Here is an 18657-nt window from a genome sequence, read left to right on the forward strand (position 1 = left end):
GTATCTTCAGTCCCCCCCATAAAAATGCCAGTAAGTAAATGTAACGCATGGTTTCTTTTTGTCTCTTTGTTTTTTTTTTTACGCATGGATTGTAAATGTTTATCTATCTGCCACACTCCGCACACACTGCTCCACCAGTCTGAGCTCTGATTGGCTGTGTCTCCTGGCTGCAGGACAGACTTCACTCTGATTGGCCCAAAGTTTTTCACGCATCTCTTTCATTCATGTGAGTCAGTGTGCGGTCAGCAGCGCGTCTGGATGGAGAGAATCAGTTCAGCTTCACAATGAATGAGGGCCATCAGCGTTGACGGAGCACTGTGCTGAAGTCATTTGCTTACTTTCAGAGAAAAACGAATCAGTTGCAACTCACTAGGTCGGAATAACGATGTCAGAACTATGGAGACTGTCATTTTGCATGTCATTTCTTTCCCTGGCGATCGCAAACTCCTCCTCAGTCAGTCATCAGATCATCAGGTCTCCTCAGATGTCTCATGATCTCATCCATCCTCCACAAAGCAGGAGCAAACCGCAGAGACACCGACATCAGAGCAACTCAACCAGAATACAGATAGATTTAAAAGGGTAAGTGTCTTACTTGAAGTCAGCTCAAAAGTCTTTACATGACATGTTTGTGGTGATATTGTGGTTAAATGATTGAATGCATGTGAATATGTGACATTAAACAACAGTGTGGGAACTAAATAGACCATTAGCGTGTATATATATATATAGGCCTATATATATATATATATATATTATTGCTTTTAAATGTAAATGCAGGCTCTTTATTGGCATCTATGGTTCTGTTAAAGGGATAGTTCACCCAAAAACTCACCCTCAAGCCATCCTAGGTGTATAATTCTTCTTTCAGCCGAATACAATCAAAGTTATATTATAAAATATCCTGGCTCTTCCAAGCTTTGTAATGGGAGTTAGTAGAGCCTGAGTTTTTGAAGCTCCAAAAAAGTGCATCCATCCATCATAAAAGTGATCCATTAATAAAGTTAATAAAGGCCTTCTGAAGTGAAGCCATGCAGTTTTGCAAGAAAAAATCCATATTTATAACTTTATAAACTGGAGACACTGGCTTCTGGTAACGGCTGTACGCGAGTCAGAAGAGTGACCGTCCTTCGGATGAGACGTTAAACCGAGCCCAATCAAATAGGACTGGGTAGCAAACTCAAGCTCATCCCATATTTCTCTTTAAAAGTCTGGTTTTACACTTCTAATTCGTGACCGGTGTTTTGTTTTTCTCTATCCTCTACGCTTTTGCGTTCATCAATACGTCATGCGTCAGGTCAGAGGTCACTCTTCACCACACCGGAACTAGACTCTCGTACGGCCATTACCGGAAACCAGTGATTATAGTTAATAAAGTTATGAATAGAAACACATGGCTTCACTTCAGAAAGGCCTTTATTAACCCGCTGGATTACTTTCATGATGGATAAATGCACTTTTTTGGTCTTCAAAAACTCAGGCTCTATTCACTCCCATTATAGATCTTGGAAGAGTCGGGATATTTTCAGGGTGAGTAAATTATGGGATAATTTAAAAAAAAATTTGGGTGAACTATCCCTTTAAGTACCTTTAACATCCATAGAACGTTTTCATTTCACAAAGAGGTTCTTTATAGTGGAAAACATATATATATTTAAAAAAAGGTTATTAAAATGTTCTCTTTATAGTACGATTTTTATTTTTAAGAACTGTTCACTGACAGATTCTTTGGGAACCAAAAAGTACAAGTTCAATTATGGAGCTGAATTCCTCTTTTTCAGTAAAGAGTCTTTTATCCCATTAGGATCCTTTAGGATCTTTTGCAAATAATGATTGGAATTCCATTAGAAATCAGGTTGACGTCTTTGGACCTTGTAAAGATGGACCTTAACTCCAAATAATGAAATAATAATGCACTTGGAATTCAATTAGCAATCAGTCTTTTAGATTTTATTTTCTTCTGTTATAGCTTGTAAAGGAGTAACATGTTGTTTCCCTCACCTCACCCTCATCTTGAACTTGCGGTTTTCTCTTCACTGCTTCTCCATGTCCAGTTTACAGGCCCAGTGAGACACAGCAGAGCACTTTACTTCAATCAAAGCTCTTTATAGAACCAGAATGACATGAAAACATGGGCCTGTCTTTTGTTCACAGTTGTAACATTCAGTCAGATGTTTCTCGAGACTCACTCCGGAAGTGTTGATCCTTCAAGCAATGAGAGGAATTCCTGATTATCCTGAAAAGTTGGAGACTTAGTGACTGGTCTTTGTAAGCCATAACAGAGCAGGAAATTACTTACCCTTCTATTCATATTCATTTCGAGGGAGCCAAAATGCCACTGAAGCTTTGTAAGAGTTCACCAAAGATGCACCACTGCTCTTCTGTAACAATCCCACCTCCTCTGGACTTCATCGTGCTTTCAGGTCAACCGAGGACATTGACTGTGGAAACACGTCCATCCCGTGGCAATTGGCGGCAGGGGGAATATGGTAGCGTTTTCTTTCACAGCCCTAGAAGGAGAACCAGCAAGCAATAGCCGCCATTTCACAGTCTCGGTTAACTATAGACCCGATATTCTCATCGGGTAGTTCTAGGAACTATCCACCAGGGTGGTTCCCTGAAAACTAATGGTTCCCTTAGGAACATTTTCCACGTTGCATTCGCCGGCTCTGTAGGAGCTCTGAAGTGGCGTAAGCCGCACTTGTTGTTGTGACTTTTATTTTGACGGTGCGGCGGACCTTTATTTTGAAGGCGCTGAGAACGCCAGAGCCTGAGCATTCTCCGTGTTCATTAGTTTACGATCTGTCTAACAGTCCTGGCTAATTCGTTATTAGATTTAACTGTTATACATAGAAAGTAGACAGTAATGAAAAGCTATTAGCCTATGCGTATATGAAAAAACAATGGCGGGTGCTGGTGTTTCGTGTGCGTTCGGCCAATCCGCGAACACTAACGTCTGACTGGTAGTTCCTATAGTGCGGTTTAGACCGACTCTGGAGTAGGAGCTAAATGAGTTCCTCCGAAAGGATTTCCTAGAACTAAAATCGTTCCTAGTTCCTGCGGTGCGAACACGCCAAAATCCTGGATCTTCCGCCAATAGTTCTAGGAACTATGAAAAGGTTCCTCTTGTGCGAGAGCCACTATAGTCCGGCTTTGAGTAACACTTCTAGCCAAAATAACCTTGAACGGGGTTACATGTTGTTCTTGCCATATAACTTGCGAGATGTATGATATTCCAACATGTACGCCAAGTCAACAGTGTTTGATTTCAGTTCTTTGACATGTTCTATGTGTAGCCTGTGCGTCTCTTCTTGTGCTATGGTTAGATGTCTGTAAAATTTTCACTGACAGCCCAAATTGTGCCTTGTTTTAGCCTATAGACGCCAGGGCTGTGTTCGGACGGCTATCAGACGTCTTTAAATGCAAAATTGCTTGCTGGAGAATATCGAAGCTTGTTTCCGCCACGGAATCAAAAAAATAATAATAGTAATTGCGACTTTTTATCTCACAATTGCGAGATATGAAGTCAGAATTGCGAGATATAAAGTCGCAATTCTGAGAAATAAAGTCGCAATTCTGAGAAATAAAGTCGCAATTGCGAGATATAAAAGTCGCAATTATGAGAAATAAAGTCGCAATTGCGAGAAAAAAAGACAGAATTGCGACTTTTTATCTCACAATTCTGACTTTTTTTCTCACAATTGCGAGTTTACATCTCACAATTCTGACTTTATAACACATAATTGCGAGTTTATATCTCGAAATTCTGACATCTTTTCTCAGAATTGTGAGATATAAACTCGCAATTGCGAGTTATCAGGCCAATTCTAAGGGGCAAAAAAGACTAACTTTTCCCCCCTCAGAATAGTTTATATCTCACAATTCTGACTTTACAACACGCAATTCTGACTTTATATCTCGCAATTGCGACTTTATAACACGCAATTGCGACTTTATATCATTCAATTCTGACTTTATAACCTGCAATTGCGACTTTATATCAATAAATTCTGACTTTATATCTTGCAATTCTGACTTTATAACACGCAATTGCGACTTTATATCATGCAATTCTGACTTTATAACCTGCAATTGCGACTTTATATCAATAAATTCTGACTTTATATCTTGCATTTCTGACTTTATAACATGCAATTGCGACTTTATATCATGCAATTCTGACTTTATATCTCGCAATTCTGACTTTATAACCTGCATTTGCGACTTTATATCAATCAATTCTGACTTTATATCTCGCAATTCTGACTTTATAACATGCAATTGCGACTTTATATCATGCAATTCTGACTTTATAACCTGCAATTGCGACTTTATATCAATAAATTCTGACTTTATATCTTGCAATTCTGACTTTATAACACGCAAATGGGATTTTATATCACGCAATTGTGAGAAAAAAAGTCAGAATTCTGAGAAATAAAGTCGCAATTCTGAGAAATAAAGTCGCAATTGCGAGATATAAAAGTCGCAATTATGAGAAATAAAGTCGCAATTGCGAGAAAAAAAGACAGAATTGCGACTTTTTATCTCACAATTCTGACTTTTTTTCTCACAATTGCGAGTTTACATCTCACAATTCTGACTTTATAACACATAATTGCGAGTTTATATCTCGAAATTCTGACATCTTTTCTCAGAATTGTGAGATATAAACTCGCAATTGCGAGTTATCAGGCCAATTCTAAGGGGCAAAAAAGACTAACTTTTCCCCCCTCAGAATAGTTTATATCTCACAATTCTGACTTTACAACACGCAATTCTGACTTTATATCTCGCAATTGCGACTTTATAACACGCAATTGCGACTTTATATCATTCAATTCTGACTTTATAACCTGCAATTGCGACTTTATATCAATAAATTCTGACTTTATATCTTGCAATTCTGACTTTATAACACGCAATTGCGACTTTATATCATGCAATTCTGACTTTATAACCTGCAATTGCGACTTTATATCAATAAATTCTGACTTTATATCTTGCATTTCTGACTTTATAACATGCAATTGCGACTTTATATCATGCAATTCTGACTTTATATCTCGCAATTCTGACTTTATAACCTGCATTTGCGACTTTATATCAATCAATTCTGACTTTATATCTCGCAATTCTGACTTTATAACATGCAATTGCGACTTTATATCATGCAATTCTGACTTTATAACCTGCAATTGCGACTTTATATCAATAAATTCTGACTTTATATCTTGCAATTCTGACTTTATAACACGCAAATGGGATTTTATATCACGCAATTGTGAGAAAAAAAGTCAGAATTGTGAGATAAAAAGTCGCAATTACCTTTTTTATTTTTGATTCTGTGGCGGAAACAAGCTTCCATAGGAGAAGGAGGGTGATGTTGTGGAGTAACGCTAACAGGCCGAATGCAGGTTCAACAGTTCAGAGCTCATGAAGGCCAAGCGCAGCAAATGGCTTCATTTCAGAGCGCATCAACAGAGCCTTTCACACCTCTGAGATCTCAAAGGGAGACAAAAACATGATTATTTCCTCCTTTTTTGATGGAGGTGCCAAGCAAAGTGGGAGCTTTGTGACGATCCTGCAGTTAACCCACATGTTTGACCTTGAGGACCGCTGTTGAGCTTTTATTGAAGCTTCTCCATGGCTCTCTGTTACGAGGTGCTGGATGGAAAAAAGAGCCGGGGCCAAGAAGAAAACCATAAACCTTTTTTTTTTTTGTATTGCACAAAAGTAAATAACATTTTTGAAATATAAAAGGTTCATTTGTAATCTTTATTTTACGGCCTGTGCTCCCAGTAGTGTTGGAGGTGCAGAGGTTTGCTCGTTTGGAAGATGTAAAGTTTTGCCCACTGCCTTGTTTCTTTGCGTTCTGCTCACACAGAGAAAACACAGAGCTGTAGGCCGAGGGAATGACACACATGTGGGTGCAAATGCAGCTGGCAAAGAACAGATGTTTTATTCTTTACATGATATCCAAAAACCAGCCTGATCCTCCTTCAATATTAGTTGATTTTACGTTTTCACAAAAATGACAGTTCTGTCATCATCTACTCACCCTCATGGCATTATAAACCTATAGGCTTAAAGCCTTTAAGTATAATGCATTTTAAAGATATTCATAATGTATATTATAATAATCTTTTTGTACATACGTAATTGCAACCAAAATTAAAATGCATTATAATATTTGCAGATCTGAAATTGGTTGTTTGTCATGCGTTTGCATTATACTTACTAATGTTGTGTTCAATAAGTATTATAATGTGGTTACAATTAATCATGAGATCATACAATGTACGGTATAAGGTGCATAACAAGCCATTATTAATATACTTTTATGTATATTGTGAAGTGAACCCGACTTGTGAACACAAAAAGAGATATTTAGCAGAATGTCCAAGCTGCTCTTTTCCATCCAATGAAAGTGAATGTTGATCACGGCTGTTTCTAGTTCGATTCACTTTCACTGTGTGCAAAAGAGCAGCTCTGGAACAACATAAGCGAGTAAATAATGACAGAACTTTCTTTTTTTGGTGAACTATTCCTTTAACATGTCCAAATCTTATTGTTTCTTTTTTAAATGTATGGAAAAGTTGTCCGCCATATCCATGCGAACAGAATAAACACAGGCATCTTTGATCACTATCAGGTCTTGCTGTAATGGGATCCTCTCCGCTCTGTAAACATCTCTCACGTCTCATTGGGAATGTATCGTTTAGGTGTCGACTCCACATTAAAACCCAAACTGGGAACAGAAGTCGATGGCAACTTTCCGTTCTGTCAGTGCAGAAACTTCCCTATTTGGGTCTAATAGGGGCCCGAATGAAGGGCCGAGGCCTTTATTTAGAGGTCAGACAGACAGACGGATGGTAAAAGCTCTCAGTGTTATGAGACATCTCAGCACAGCTTCAGTTTAAAGGGACAGTTCAGCCAAAAATCAAAACAATGTCATCATTTACTTACTTACGTCATGTTGCTCCAAACCAGTATAGCTTTCTCTTTTACAAAGATTGTACTATTTACGCTTTCATATACGCTAGAATGAGCACTAGCCTTTAAAAAAGTTTCATGTGGTTCATTCAACTCATACCCGTGAGTCATTGAGTCATTGAGATTAATGAAAACAACTGATTTGTGAACTGAATCTATTGATTCATTGAAAAGATTTGACTCAAACTTTATTTGGATGTCATTGCTTATTACATGAACTCTCGTGAACACGCTAAAGACGGGTGGATGTCAAGTTTGTAATTGAAAATCAACTTAAAATTTGAAACTCCGTTCAACACACAAAACTTGGAATACAGCGCTAAAGTCGTATTGACTGATACCTATTATTTTTGGTACTTTTGCATTATTTTTGATGCTTGAAAGCTTCAGATACCTTTCATTGTATAAATGCATGCAAAAGCAAACAAACAAAAAAATCAGAAGAATTCTTCAAAAAACACCTTGTATGATCCATGGAAGAAAAAACCCCATATGAGTTTTTAATTGACATGGGGCTGATTTTCAATTTTGCGTCAACTATCCCTTTACGCGTGCATTTGTTCCTTTTATCCAGAAGAGAAAGAGAAAGAAAAAAAAATCCATTTTGTATTGTTTAATTAATTTTGCTATCTCGTTCTACAAGCAGTTCAAAAATCAATATCAACGGAGAAGTTTAAAGCTCGGCTTAATTTAGTGATTTTAGTTCAATCTCAGAGTCTGTGTGCGCTGCGTTAGCTCTGATCCCTCTCCGAAGGTCAAAGGTCATCCTGAGCTCCACGTATCCCGGATGGCCCACGCCAGCTCTGTCTCAATCGGCTTACGCTGCACATCATCCCGGGTTCCGGCAGTGTCCCTTCAGAAGCCATACAATAAAGGCACACACTGTAACTAATTAGCAAATCCCAGCCGACGCTACAGAAGCCTCATGTTTTAAAGCAAGCGTTCAGGACGGGCTTGTGTTAGTGTGCTAATTGCCTTTTCTCCCGAACGCAGCTATATAAACAGATGCGGCCCAGGAGCCCGAAGAAGACTCGTAATCCAGCAAACGCCACTGTGAGAAAAACAATATTTCTCATGTGTTTGGGCACAGGGAGGACGGAGGCCCGACGAGGGGGGCGTCTATAACAAACTCGCTCCCCCCTTCATTTTTATTCATCGCCGCTATTTGTCCAAGCTGAATACAACACGGGGTGAAGGGTCAGCTTAAACCCAAGGCTATTCACTCAGTCCAATGCATCTTAAGGGGCCCAGGGCCACGGATTGTAAGTCTTTTAAAACCGTGCTTTCAGAAGTGGTTCAAATGTGATTATGCCAGATAGATTGATGCCTGGAAAGGTGAAATAAAAGTATTACTATTTTAAAGAGAAATGCGTGTGCATTGTGGCATGTGATGATCTTTACTTTTGTATGTTTGTTCTGGTCACTCCTAGAGCTTCAGCCTTGGTCTCTCTGTCTCTGACACGCTTGATCTCTGTGCGTTTGTCTCCAGGCCCAACGTTTGCGGCACCAGGTGCTGTTATTCATGGCTAGTCAACCCCAAGACCAAGCAGTGCACAAAACGTGAGTATCTTTTCAGGGCCGTTTTATACATTTCTATTATGTTCATAGAAAGAGACACTTATACAGCTGGCGGTTCTGCATCTGGCTCAAAGCCTCTTCATTTGTCTGATTCTGAGGCAGTGAACTGAAGTGTCAGCACAGCTGCGAGCTCCAACAACTTCATGAACAGAAGAGGAAACATGCACTAAACCACGGATTCTCAACCTTTTATATTAAACCCAACACAATATTCATAGGCCCGATATAAAATATTAACAGAACTATCTTTAGCATATTGAACTGTAATACATTACTAAATATATATTAAAATGTAATATATTATTAAGTTAATTAACCACAATTCTTTTTATGATTCCAGAAGTTTGAAAAACTGTTCTTAAAAAATAGTTTTTTATGATTTTAATAAAGTCAGATTGTATTAATATATTCATTTTTAAAATGTACACCGTAAATAATTACATGATCAATAAGCTATGACAACATATATTTTTACATTGCTTTAACTCATAAAAATAAGTTAAGCAATTTAATTATAAGTTATATTATAATTAATTAAACTTATAATTAAATATATATAGTTATTATATATTATTATTATATATATATATTTATACACTCACCGGCCACTTTATTAGGTACCCCATGCTAGTAACGGGTTGGACCCCCTTTTGCCTTCAGAACTGCCTCAATTCTTCGTGGCATAGATTCAACAAGGTGCTGGAAGCATTCCTCAGGGAGTTTGGTCCATATTGACATGATGGCATCACACAGTTGCCGCAGATTTGTCGGCTGCACATCCATGATGCGAATCTCCCGTTCCACCACATCCCAAAGATGCTCTATTGGGTTGAGATCTGGTGACTGTGGAGGCCATTTTAGTACAATGAACTCATTGTCATGTTCAAGAAACCAATTTGAAATGATTAGAGCTTTGTGACATGGTGGAAGTAGCCATCAGAGGATGGGTACATGGTGGCCATAAAGGGATGGACATGGTCAGAAACAATGCTCAGGTAGGCCGTGGCATTTAAACGATGCCCAATTGGCACTAAGGGGCCTAAAGTGTGCCAGGAAAACATCCCCCACACCATTACACCACCACCACCAGCCTGCACAGTGGTAACAAGGCATGATGGTTCCATGTTCTCATTCTGTTTACGCCAAATTCTGACTCTAACATCTGAATGTCTCAACAGAAATCGAGACTCATCAGACCAGGCAACATTTTTCCAGTCTTCAACTGTTCAATTTTGGTGAGCTCTTGCAAATTGTAGCCTCTTTTTCCTATTTGTAGTGGAGATGAGTGGTACCCGGTGGAGTCTTCTGCTGTTGTAGCCCATCCGCCTCAAGGTTGTGCGTGTTGTGGCTTCACAAATGCTTTGCTGCATACCTCGGTTGTAACGAGTGGTTATTTCAGTCACTGTTGCCCTTCTATCAGCTCGAACCAGTCTGGCCATTCTCCTCTGACCTCTAGCATCAACAAGGCATTTCCGCCCACAGAACTGCCGCTCACTGGATGTTTTTTCTTTTTCGGACCATTCTCTGTAAACCCTAGAGATGGTTGTGCGTGAAAATCCCAGTAGATTAGCAGTTTCTGAAATACTCAGACCAGCCCTTCTGGCACCAACAATCATGCCACGTTCAAAGTCACTCAAATCAACTTTCTTCCCCATACTGATGCTCGGTTTGAACTGCAGGAGATTGTCTTGACCATGTCTACATGCCTAAATGCACTGAGTTGCCGCCATGTGATTGGCTGCTTAGAAATTAAGTGTTAACGAGCAGTTGGACAGGTGTACCTAATAAAGTGGCCGGTGAGTGTATATAATACATTATAACTGGCAAATTTGTTAAGCCAGTTTAAGGTAATTTAAATTGAAATTATTTAAACATCCAAGTTGATTGTAATATATATATATATATATATATATATATGTATATATATATATATATATTAGAAAAATATAAAAAATAAAAATATTATTATATTAATAATAATTATATATATACATATATAATTATTATTAATATAATAATATTTTAATATATGTGTGTGCCTGTGCGTGTGTGTGTGTGTGCGTATGTGTGTGTGTGTGTATGTGTGTGTGTGTGTGTGTGTGTGTGTGCGTGTGTGTGTGTGAGCGCGCGTGTGTGTGTGTGTGTGTGTGTGCGTGTGTGTGTGTGTGTGTGTGCGTGTGTGTGCGTGCGCGCGCGCGTGTGTGTGTGTGTGTGTGTGTGTGTGTGCGTGTGTGTGTGGGTGCGTGTGCGTGTGTGTGCGTGTGTGTGTGTGTGATATAATTTTAACAGAAATATAATAAAACTTTAATAAAAATAATGGCGTCCCCGTTGGGAGTTTGCTGAGACCCCCTGGTTGAGAATCACTGAGCTTCGAATGAAGTCACAGAACAAAGCTTCAGTAGATTAAGACCCGCGAGTCATTTGTGTAACATTCTGCCTAAAATACCTTAAAGGGTTAGTTCACCCAAAAATGAAAACTCTGTCAGTAATTACTCATGTTGTTCAACCCCGTAAGACTTTCGTTCATCTTCGGAACACAAATTAAGATACTTTTGATTAAATCTGAGAGCTGGATCACTCCTCCATAGGCTGCTAGGTAATTAATATCTGCCGGCCCAGAAAAGTTAAAGACATCGTTAAAATAGTCCGAGTGACTACAGTGGCTCAACCTTAAGTTTATCAAGCGGCGAGAATACTTTCTGTGCGCAACAAACAAACAAAAATAACGACGTTATTCAACCATTCATTTTCTTCATGCCTCAGCCTGTGCGTTCCCATTTCATGAAAAAGTTTTGTGTTACTTAATTGAGTCCATATTCAGTTTTCAATTAATGCTCATAAATTGCTTATAAAATGCTTATAAATGCTCAAAAATCTGTTCTTAATTTGTTTGCACTCAGTGTTCATTGTTCCAGAGTGTAGAAGTTATTTGAAAAACTGTTTGCGTCTTTCTATGTTTTATTGATTGATTTTATTAGGCTCGTGTGGTTTATATAATATGTTAAAGATTTTTATGTATATTACGTTCATGCTTACTTACAGCAGTGAAAAATGTACTTTATGTCTGTTTATTTGGATGCCTGAACATTAATACAATCCTTTCCTGTAAGTAGGCCAAACCTTTGAATGCCATGTTGAGGTCTGAGCTCAGACGCACAATTAATCCAGTCCCTCAGCTTTACATTATAATCCACACCTTCCTAATCCGTATGTAGCTAGATTTACCAGCTAATAACTCACCCCTTGACCCATGTGCCTTTAAAGGGCCAGTGCGACTCAAAATACTTCCAATGTTCAACTGGATGCCCAAAAAAAGAAGATCCCCAAAAATGTTATTAGGAAAATAATGCAATGCAAAGTAGGCAAGGCAAGTTTATTTATATAGCACATTTCATACACAATGGTAATTCAAAGTGCTTTACATAGAAGAAATTAAAATAATCAAAACAAATAAGAATAATTAAAACAGTTTAGAATAAAAAATACAGTAAAAACATGTAAACTGTAACATTCCACTACTGTAAAAAAGTAGTGGAAACCCATTAATAGAATTGAAAAATAGTTTTTCTGTTGTTCTCCCACTAGCAAGATGTCATCCGCGCTGCCATAATAAAGCAGTCTGTCGCCGGGCGAACGTCTGTCAGTGTCGTCCAGGCTTCCACGGCCATCGCTGTGAACATGCTAACGTCAGCCCGACCTCCGGCACCTGGTTTGAGGCACAGCCGGGTCCCATCCAACGCTTGTACGCCGCCACCGCGGCAACAGTTACCACGGCAACAGTTACCACGGCAACGCCTGCATCCACGACCACCCACCCCAACATCTCCACATCTGCATCCAGCCCAGATGCAAGACAGACACACTCATTACGCTGGCAGCCGCCCAGGTGAGTGAACTCTTCAGAAGTGATGTGCTGGACACTAAAGCGGCTTGTAAAGTGGCTATATTAGTGTTGCTAGCTTACACTGGTAATGGAAAGTCATGCTGAGCATGTTGCATTATGGCATTCAGGAGGCATTTTCCTACATTTTCCTACAGGAGGCGCTCTCATACTCCAAATATACTGTCTGCATGCATTTTGCAGAATTCTTATTTGTCATGTTTGATTGAAGATATTTCTTGTTTATGCGTAACTGGCTCATTTAAATTATTTTAATTTATTCATTTATATAGCATAACAGCTGTTGCCCAAAGTGCTTCACGATCACTAAAGTAATAAGAGGAGATAAGAGGAATAAGAGGAAATAATAAGAGGAAATAAAAAAACAAACGCACCAAACATAGACAAGGTAATGATCAAACACCCATCATGAAGATGCCCATCCTAAACATCCAGTATAACAGTGGTAATGGACTTTGTTCAACTCCGTTTTTGTTCAACTCAGCTGGTCATGTCTGGAGACTTTCATTTTAAACTTCATCAAAATGACTAATTTCAGTAGGAGTGCAATTTTGTTATATGGAAAAAATGACATGGTGCGCCTTTAAGTGTTTATAAAACAGTCATTCAAGATTTGCTGCCACAAAGTGGAAAAATTACAGTTAACCGCATGTGTTTTGACTAAAAATACGGATAAAGGTTCTGCAATCAAATCACTTTTTCCCCAGATCTTACTTAATGTTGAAAATACACATAAAACAACAAATTTCCAAAGGACAATTTAATCATTTGTTAACAAACAAGTTTTCATCACCTCAATAAGCTCATTGTTTCTGCCTTACATTGTTTAAATTAATACATTTTTAGCTAACTGTGATTTTGTATATGTACATTTTTGAAAGACATAATGCATTTTCTGTAAAGCTGCTTTGAAACGATGAGTATTGTGAAAAGCACTACACAAATAAACTGAAATTAAGTATGCCATTTAAAATGTCAAGCACATAAATAAATAAACAAAGGATATAAGTAATATAGATAGCAAATAGTTGGTCTAAACAGCGATATTTACTTTGTAAATGTACTTCTAATTTAAAGAATGTTTTCAAGTGGATTTTTTATTCCAGTTTGTGGAAATTCTTTTCACAAAAGGATCAAATTGTGTGTGTGTGTGTTACTCGGATGTGCCTACAGGAGGCGCTCTCATACTCCACATTCATATCTACTGTAAATAGACTCTACTTCGCTCACGTCCAGCACGAGACTATGTAAAACCAGCACATCTCAGAATATCATTGTTTTTAAATGCTCTTCTTTCCCGGCTGATGTCGTAAGCGGGAAGAATACTTTAGTACTTAAATCTTCTTGAGGGATTCTTCTTGTTTACTAAAGGATTGTAAATACATCCATGTGGTAAACAGCTGTTACATCCGTACACACTGATGTTAGGTATATACTTTCTTTCTTTATACAGAGACCTTAAGTAACCCTTATCTTCTCACAGCTCGCTCTCCACCCTGAAATGAAAAATAACGCTCTCTCTAATCTCACCTAATGTTTTGCCAAGGTGGATAATGTGGAGTAGAAGATGTACTGCTCACTCTCAAACTGACATATTTATTTTAACTGGCTGACCCATAGGCTGATGCTTCTTTTATATTGTGTTCAGATGACAGAGGATGCAAAAGAACAAAAGTGTTATGATAGCCACACCTCATCTGATCTAAGATTGATGGAGCAACGAATGCCATAAAGTTAAGAAGTCTTGTCCTTGTTGGAAGACTCTGATCAGAGCTTTGATATTCAAGATGGAATATATTTACTCACGAAAGTGTATATGCGGTCATGGTTAAGAAATAGTTTATGAGACGCCAAGGTATCATCTTGCAACATCTTGATTTAGATGTTTTTATGGTGAATAAAAGACAAGAAAAGTGTTTAGCTTATTGTGTAATGCCAGGGTTTTCACACGGAGATCCACAAAACAACAATTTGAATGAATTAGCCAAAATAATAATAAATAACCACACAAAATGTGTAGAACTTTGTGAAGAATAAGTGCTCTTCATATTTCAAGACACTAGTTTTCCTCCAATACTGTTAAATTAAAACATATTTAAAAATATAATTACTAGTTCCGAATCCTGGTATTTTTAAAGTCCCCCTGTGGTGCAACATCAAGCTTTTAATGTTGTTTATGTGTCTATGTGGTGTTTTTAATACGCTTTAAGACAAACCATGTGTAAATTCATAAGTCGACAGCATTGCTGAGTATTTTGTGAACCAAAGACAGTCTCAAAAACACGGTTTGAAACCGCTGGTGTTTCTGACGTCACAAACGACCTTGTAACCAATCAGATCAACGTGTGATCGTCAACCAGTGGATCTCTGAGCTGAGTGAGTGAGTGAGTGGAGGCGGGGCTCATTTGCATATTCATAGAACCGCGCATACTAAATGAGGCAAGGGTGTCGTGTTACATTCAAGCTATTTTAAGGCATGAAGAAATTTTTTTAATATGTAATTTTGGTGATTTTATCAGAAATTATTGACTCCAGGGGGACTTTAACTTTGGTAAAATCCCTTTATATTATCGGTATCTAATACCATTTTCAATACCACATTGCCACAACATCAAGGGCAAAACATTTGCACAGTATAGGTTAATTTATTTTTGACTATAATCTATTTTCTTAACTGAAACTCTTCTATCTGAGAATCTTCAGGCCTGTTGCTGAGTGGGATTATATACTACTAATACTAGCTACTACTAATAATAATATCTAAGACAGGAATACATTACTATTGTAATACAATCACTGTAAAAAAAAAGAGGAATATTTCAAAATAAGCATGTTAAGTGTACAATTAATATACCTATGCTTTATTGTTTTTACTTGCAATAGTTATAAAATAGAAAAAATCTGTATTTTGGCAACATTAAACCAATACAGTTTGGTTTTGTGTCTTGAGAGATTTCTTGCCTTTTTTGAGGTCGATCGGACCCTCTCAGACTGCATGATCTCAGGCTGTTGAGCAAGTCCTCTGGTGAACCTAAGCTTGGGAAGGAAGGGCCTGCCCTGTGGAAACACTTCTCTCACAATAGACTATTGAAAGTCTCCATTATGGGTCAGTTTCAATGATCTACCTGACGAGCCAATGTTGCATACACACTCTGTGCTGACAGCCTGCAATTTCCCCATCTTTCAACAGTTTTTATATCACATTCAATGTGTGAACTAGATTTGTCAGATAAGTCCTCTGTGTTTGAAAGTCCCGAGCCTGGCAACTAAACTCAGAATCGCTAAAGCAAGCAAGTTCTGCTTTTATTTCCATGGCTTTTCAAGTAAGATATGAATGCTTACATTCCTCTATGAAAGGTATGTGCTCTTCATATGTATTTTAGAAACCTCTTTGTCTGAAATGTTCTCTAAAAGGTAGTAAATCATCACAGTGGTTTTTTTAGGAAATGTCCCAAGCTTGTTAGCTGTTTAGGGGATTTTTCCAAAGCATAAAATAAATTAAAGAATGGAAAACAGAAATTTGACATGGTTCTTTTGTTGACAATCCAAAAAGAATATTGCACTTGGATTAAATAATTTCATTTTTGGATTCAGAGACATTGTCTACATTTGAAAAATAGAGTATGTGACTGATTATCATTATGGTTCAATTTGCTGGAGCTCAGTGCAAATCTAGGAGTACCACAGGGCTCTGTATTAAGACCTATCCAGTTGTTCTATATCAAGGTTTTCTGTGAATGAGTCCTCTCTCAAATTGTCTCCTATGGCGCCGAGGGTGTTTATACAGAGTGAGTGTGTGTGTATAACACATGCAGAGTTGGGAAGGTTGCATGTAAAATGGAAATGGCCATATGCATGTTTTATAGGCTGTTTGCTGTTGACCTAAACTCACGTCAGCTTGTTTTCACTGTAAATTATCTCTGTTTGGGAAAATGAGCTCATGCTCAAGAGTCCATGCTGTGGATTTGAAAAAGGTTTTCCACATGTGCATCTGCTTGGGCACACAATTGTACAGGAAACCTCTACAAGAAGAAATTTGGTAATGTCTCTCTGTTTGCTGTGGAGTTCTTTTAATCATTTATCCATTAAGGACAATTTGAATTAAAAGCAGAATTGTCCGCCTACTTGAATGACTAGTTTAAAATGCCTTGAAGGAGTTCTTGTGAATGTGAAAACGAAAAATATGACTCAGAATTCACTTAAATAAAGTAGAATAGTTGACATTTATACAGCCATACTGTACAAGACACCTCAGTTTGTGAAGCTTGATTATGTTGTTCCCTGGAAATAATTTACATTTACATCAAAAATACATACTTTGATCTTTATAAATATTGCAATATATCCATCTCCATCCATCTTCGTCCGCTTATCCGGGGCCGGGTCGCGGGGGCAGCAGTCTAAGCAGAGACGCCCACACTTCCCTCTCCCTAGACACTTCCTCCAGCTCTTCCGGGGGGATACAGAGGCGTTCCCAGGCCAGCCGGGAGACGTAATCCCCCCCAGCGTGTCCTAGGTCTTCCCCGGGGTCTCCTCCCGGTGGGACACGCCTGGAACACCTTCCCGGGAAGACCTCAGCTGGCTCTTCTCCATGTGGAGGAGGAGCGGCTCTACTCTGAGCTCCTCCCGAGTGACTGAGCTACTCATCCTCTATATCACCCTATCTCATTTCGGCCGCCTGTACCCGGGATCTTGTCCTTTCGGTCATGACCCAAAGCTCATGACCATAGGTGAGAGTAGACACGTAGATCGACCGGTAAATCGAGAGCTTCGCCTTGCATCTCAGCTCCTTCTTCACCAGGACAGACCGGGACATCGATCGCGTTACTGCAGAAGCTGCACCGATCCGTCTGTCGATCTCCCGTTCCATCCTTCCCTCACTCGTGAACAAGACAGCAAGATACAAACTCCTCCACTTGAGGCAGGAACTCTCCACCAACCTGAAGCGGGCAAACCACCCTTTTCCGACCGAGGACCATGGCCTCGGACTTGGAGGTGCTGATTCTCATCCCAGCCACTTCAAACTTGCTTGCAAACCGTCCTAGTGCATGTTAAAGGTCCTGGTCTGATGAGGCCAACATGACAACATCATCCGTAAAAAGCAGAGGCGAAATCGTGTGGTCCCCAAACAGGACACCCTGCGCCTAGAAATTCTGTCCATAAAAATTATGAACAGAACCGGTGACAAAGGGCAGCCCTGCCGGAGTCCAACATGCACCGGGAACAAGTCTGACTTACTAGCAGCAATGTGAATTGCTCCGGTCGTACAGGGACCCGTCAGCCCCTAACAGAGGGCCCCGGACCCCATAATCCCGGAGCACCCTCCACAATTGCTATAAGTTCCAGGCAGAAACTGTAAAAAATGACAATCATACTTATTCTAGTTTGTACAGAGAGTGTTTTATAGTGTTACTGCTTTTATTTCTTCCGAACTTTTAATTGTGGATTTATTTTTGCATTTTTAAAGGGATTCTCAGCATCCACAGGTTTTGTTTTGCTTTGTGTTGCAGTTTAAAAGAGGCCGAGTCAGTCCTGTTGAAGAGAGCGCTGTCCAGTGGAACTGGTGGAGAGAAGATCACAAGTGTTATACTGAAATACATTGAATCAGAGCGAAGCAGACTGGAGTCTTCATCCTCTACTGGAGAAACCAAACTCTCCAGCACCAAAACCTTCCACACTCAGCGTGGCCAGTACACACTCCTTTACACAGCAGGTCAGTCCAAGCCGGGGAGAAATCGGGAAAAATCAAATGATTTAGGAAAACATACACCTCATATCCTTCGTTGTAGGAATGAACATTTCAAATGAGATCCTGTTAATACTTAAATGGTTGCTTAGACAGCAATGAGATTAAATGAAGAGCAAATTAGATCTCAAAAAAATTGTCTGAAATCAAACGTCATTATGATATCAAACTCAAAGACCAAACAATCTGACTGTATGTTTCACATTTCGGTTTTTAGCTCTGCGGTCTTACACTATATCAACAATTGATTTATTAGTGTTTATATTTGTATTTGTATTCAGATTTTTGTTTTTGGAAAAACATCTGAGACAATGTTGAGCCTCAAATTAAGCATAAGTGAACTCCTTTTTGTCTCCTGAGTTATGAATGCGCAACCACTGAGCAATGCGAATTTCCTCACAGGCATCTTTTAGCTTTTTGAAACGTAACAAAACTG

General features: G+C 38.9%; 1 protein-coding gene and 2 long non-coding RNA genes across 4 annotated transcripts in view; 1 reads left to right on the forward strand and 2 right to left on the reverse strand.

Annotated features, from left to right (window-relative positions):
• Positions 1-238: 238 nt before the first annotated feature.
• The window catches only part of LOC130069997 (latent-transforming growth factor beta-binding protein 4), a 125978-nt gene continuing 107559 nt past the window's right edge, over positions 239-18657 (forward strand). For both annotated transcript variants that reach the window (XM_056234234.1, XM_056234235.1), the window contains exons 1-4: positions 239-582; positions 8486-8556; positions 12160-12460; positions 17986-18188. In XM_056234234.1, coding sequence (XP_056090209.1) covers positions 386-582; positions 8486-8556; positions 12160-12460; positions 17986-18188 — 772 coding nt within the window. In that variant the 5' untranslated portion in view covers positions 239-385. The remainder of the gene's footprint in view (positions 583-8485; positions 8557-12159; positions 12461-17985; positions 18189-18657) is intronic.
• Positions 3660-4311, reverse strand: LOC130070016 (uncharacterized). Its single transcript, XR_008803828.1, has 2 exons — positions 4213-4311; positions 3660-3917 (listed from the first exon to the last, which is right to left on the reverse strand). It is a non-coding gene; the product is annotated as an uncharacterized LOC130070016 (long non-coding RNA).
• Positions 4535-5200, reverse strand: LOC130070014 (uncharacterized). The gene is made up of 2 exons (XR_008803826.1): positions 5088-5200; positions 4535-4792 (listed from the first exon to the last, which is right to left on the reverse strand). It is a non-coding gene; the product is annotated as an uncharacterized LOC130070014 (long non-coding RNA).

This window comes from Rhinichthys klamathensis, unplaced genomic scaffold (assembly GCF_029890125.1).
Source record: "Rhinichthys klamathensis goyatoka isolate OS25496 unplaced genomic scaffold, OSU_Roscu_1.1 h1tg000391l_1, whole genome shotgun sequence".
NCBI classification, from domain to species: Eukaryota; Metazoa; Chordata; class Actinopteri; order Cypriniformes; family Leuciscidae; genus Rhinichthys; species Rhinichthys klamathensis.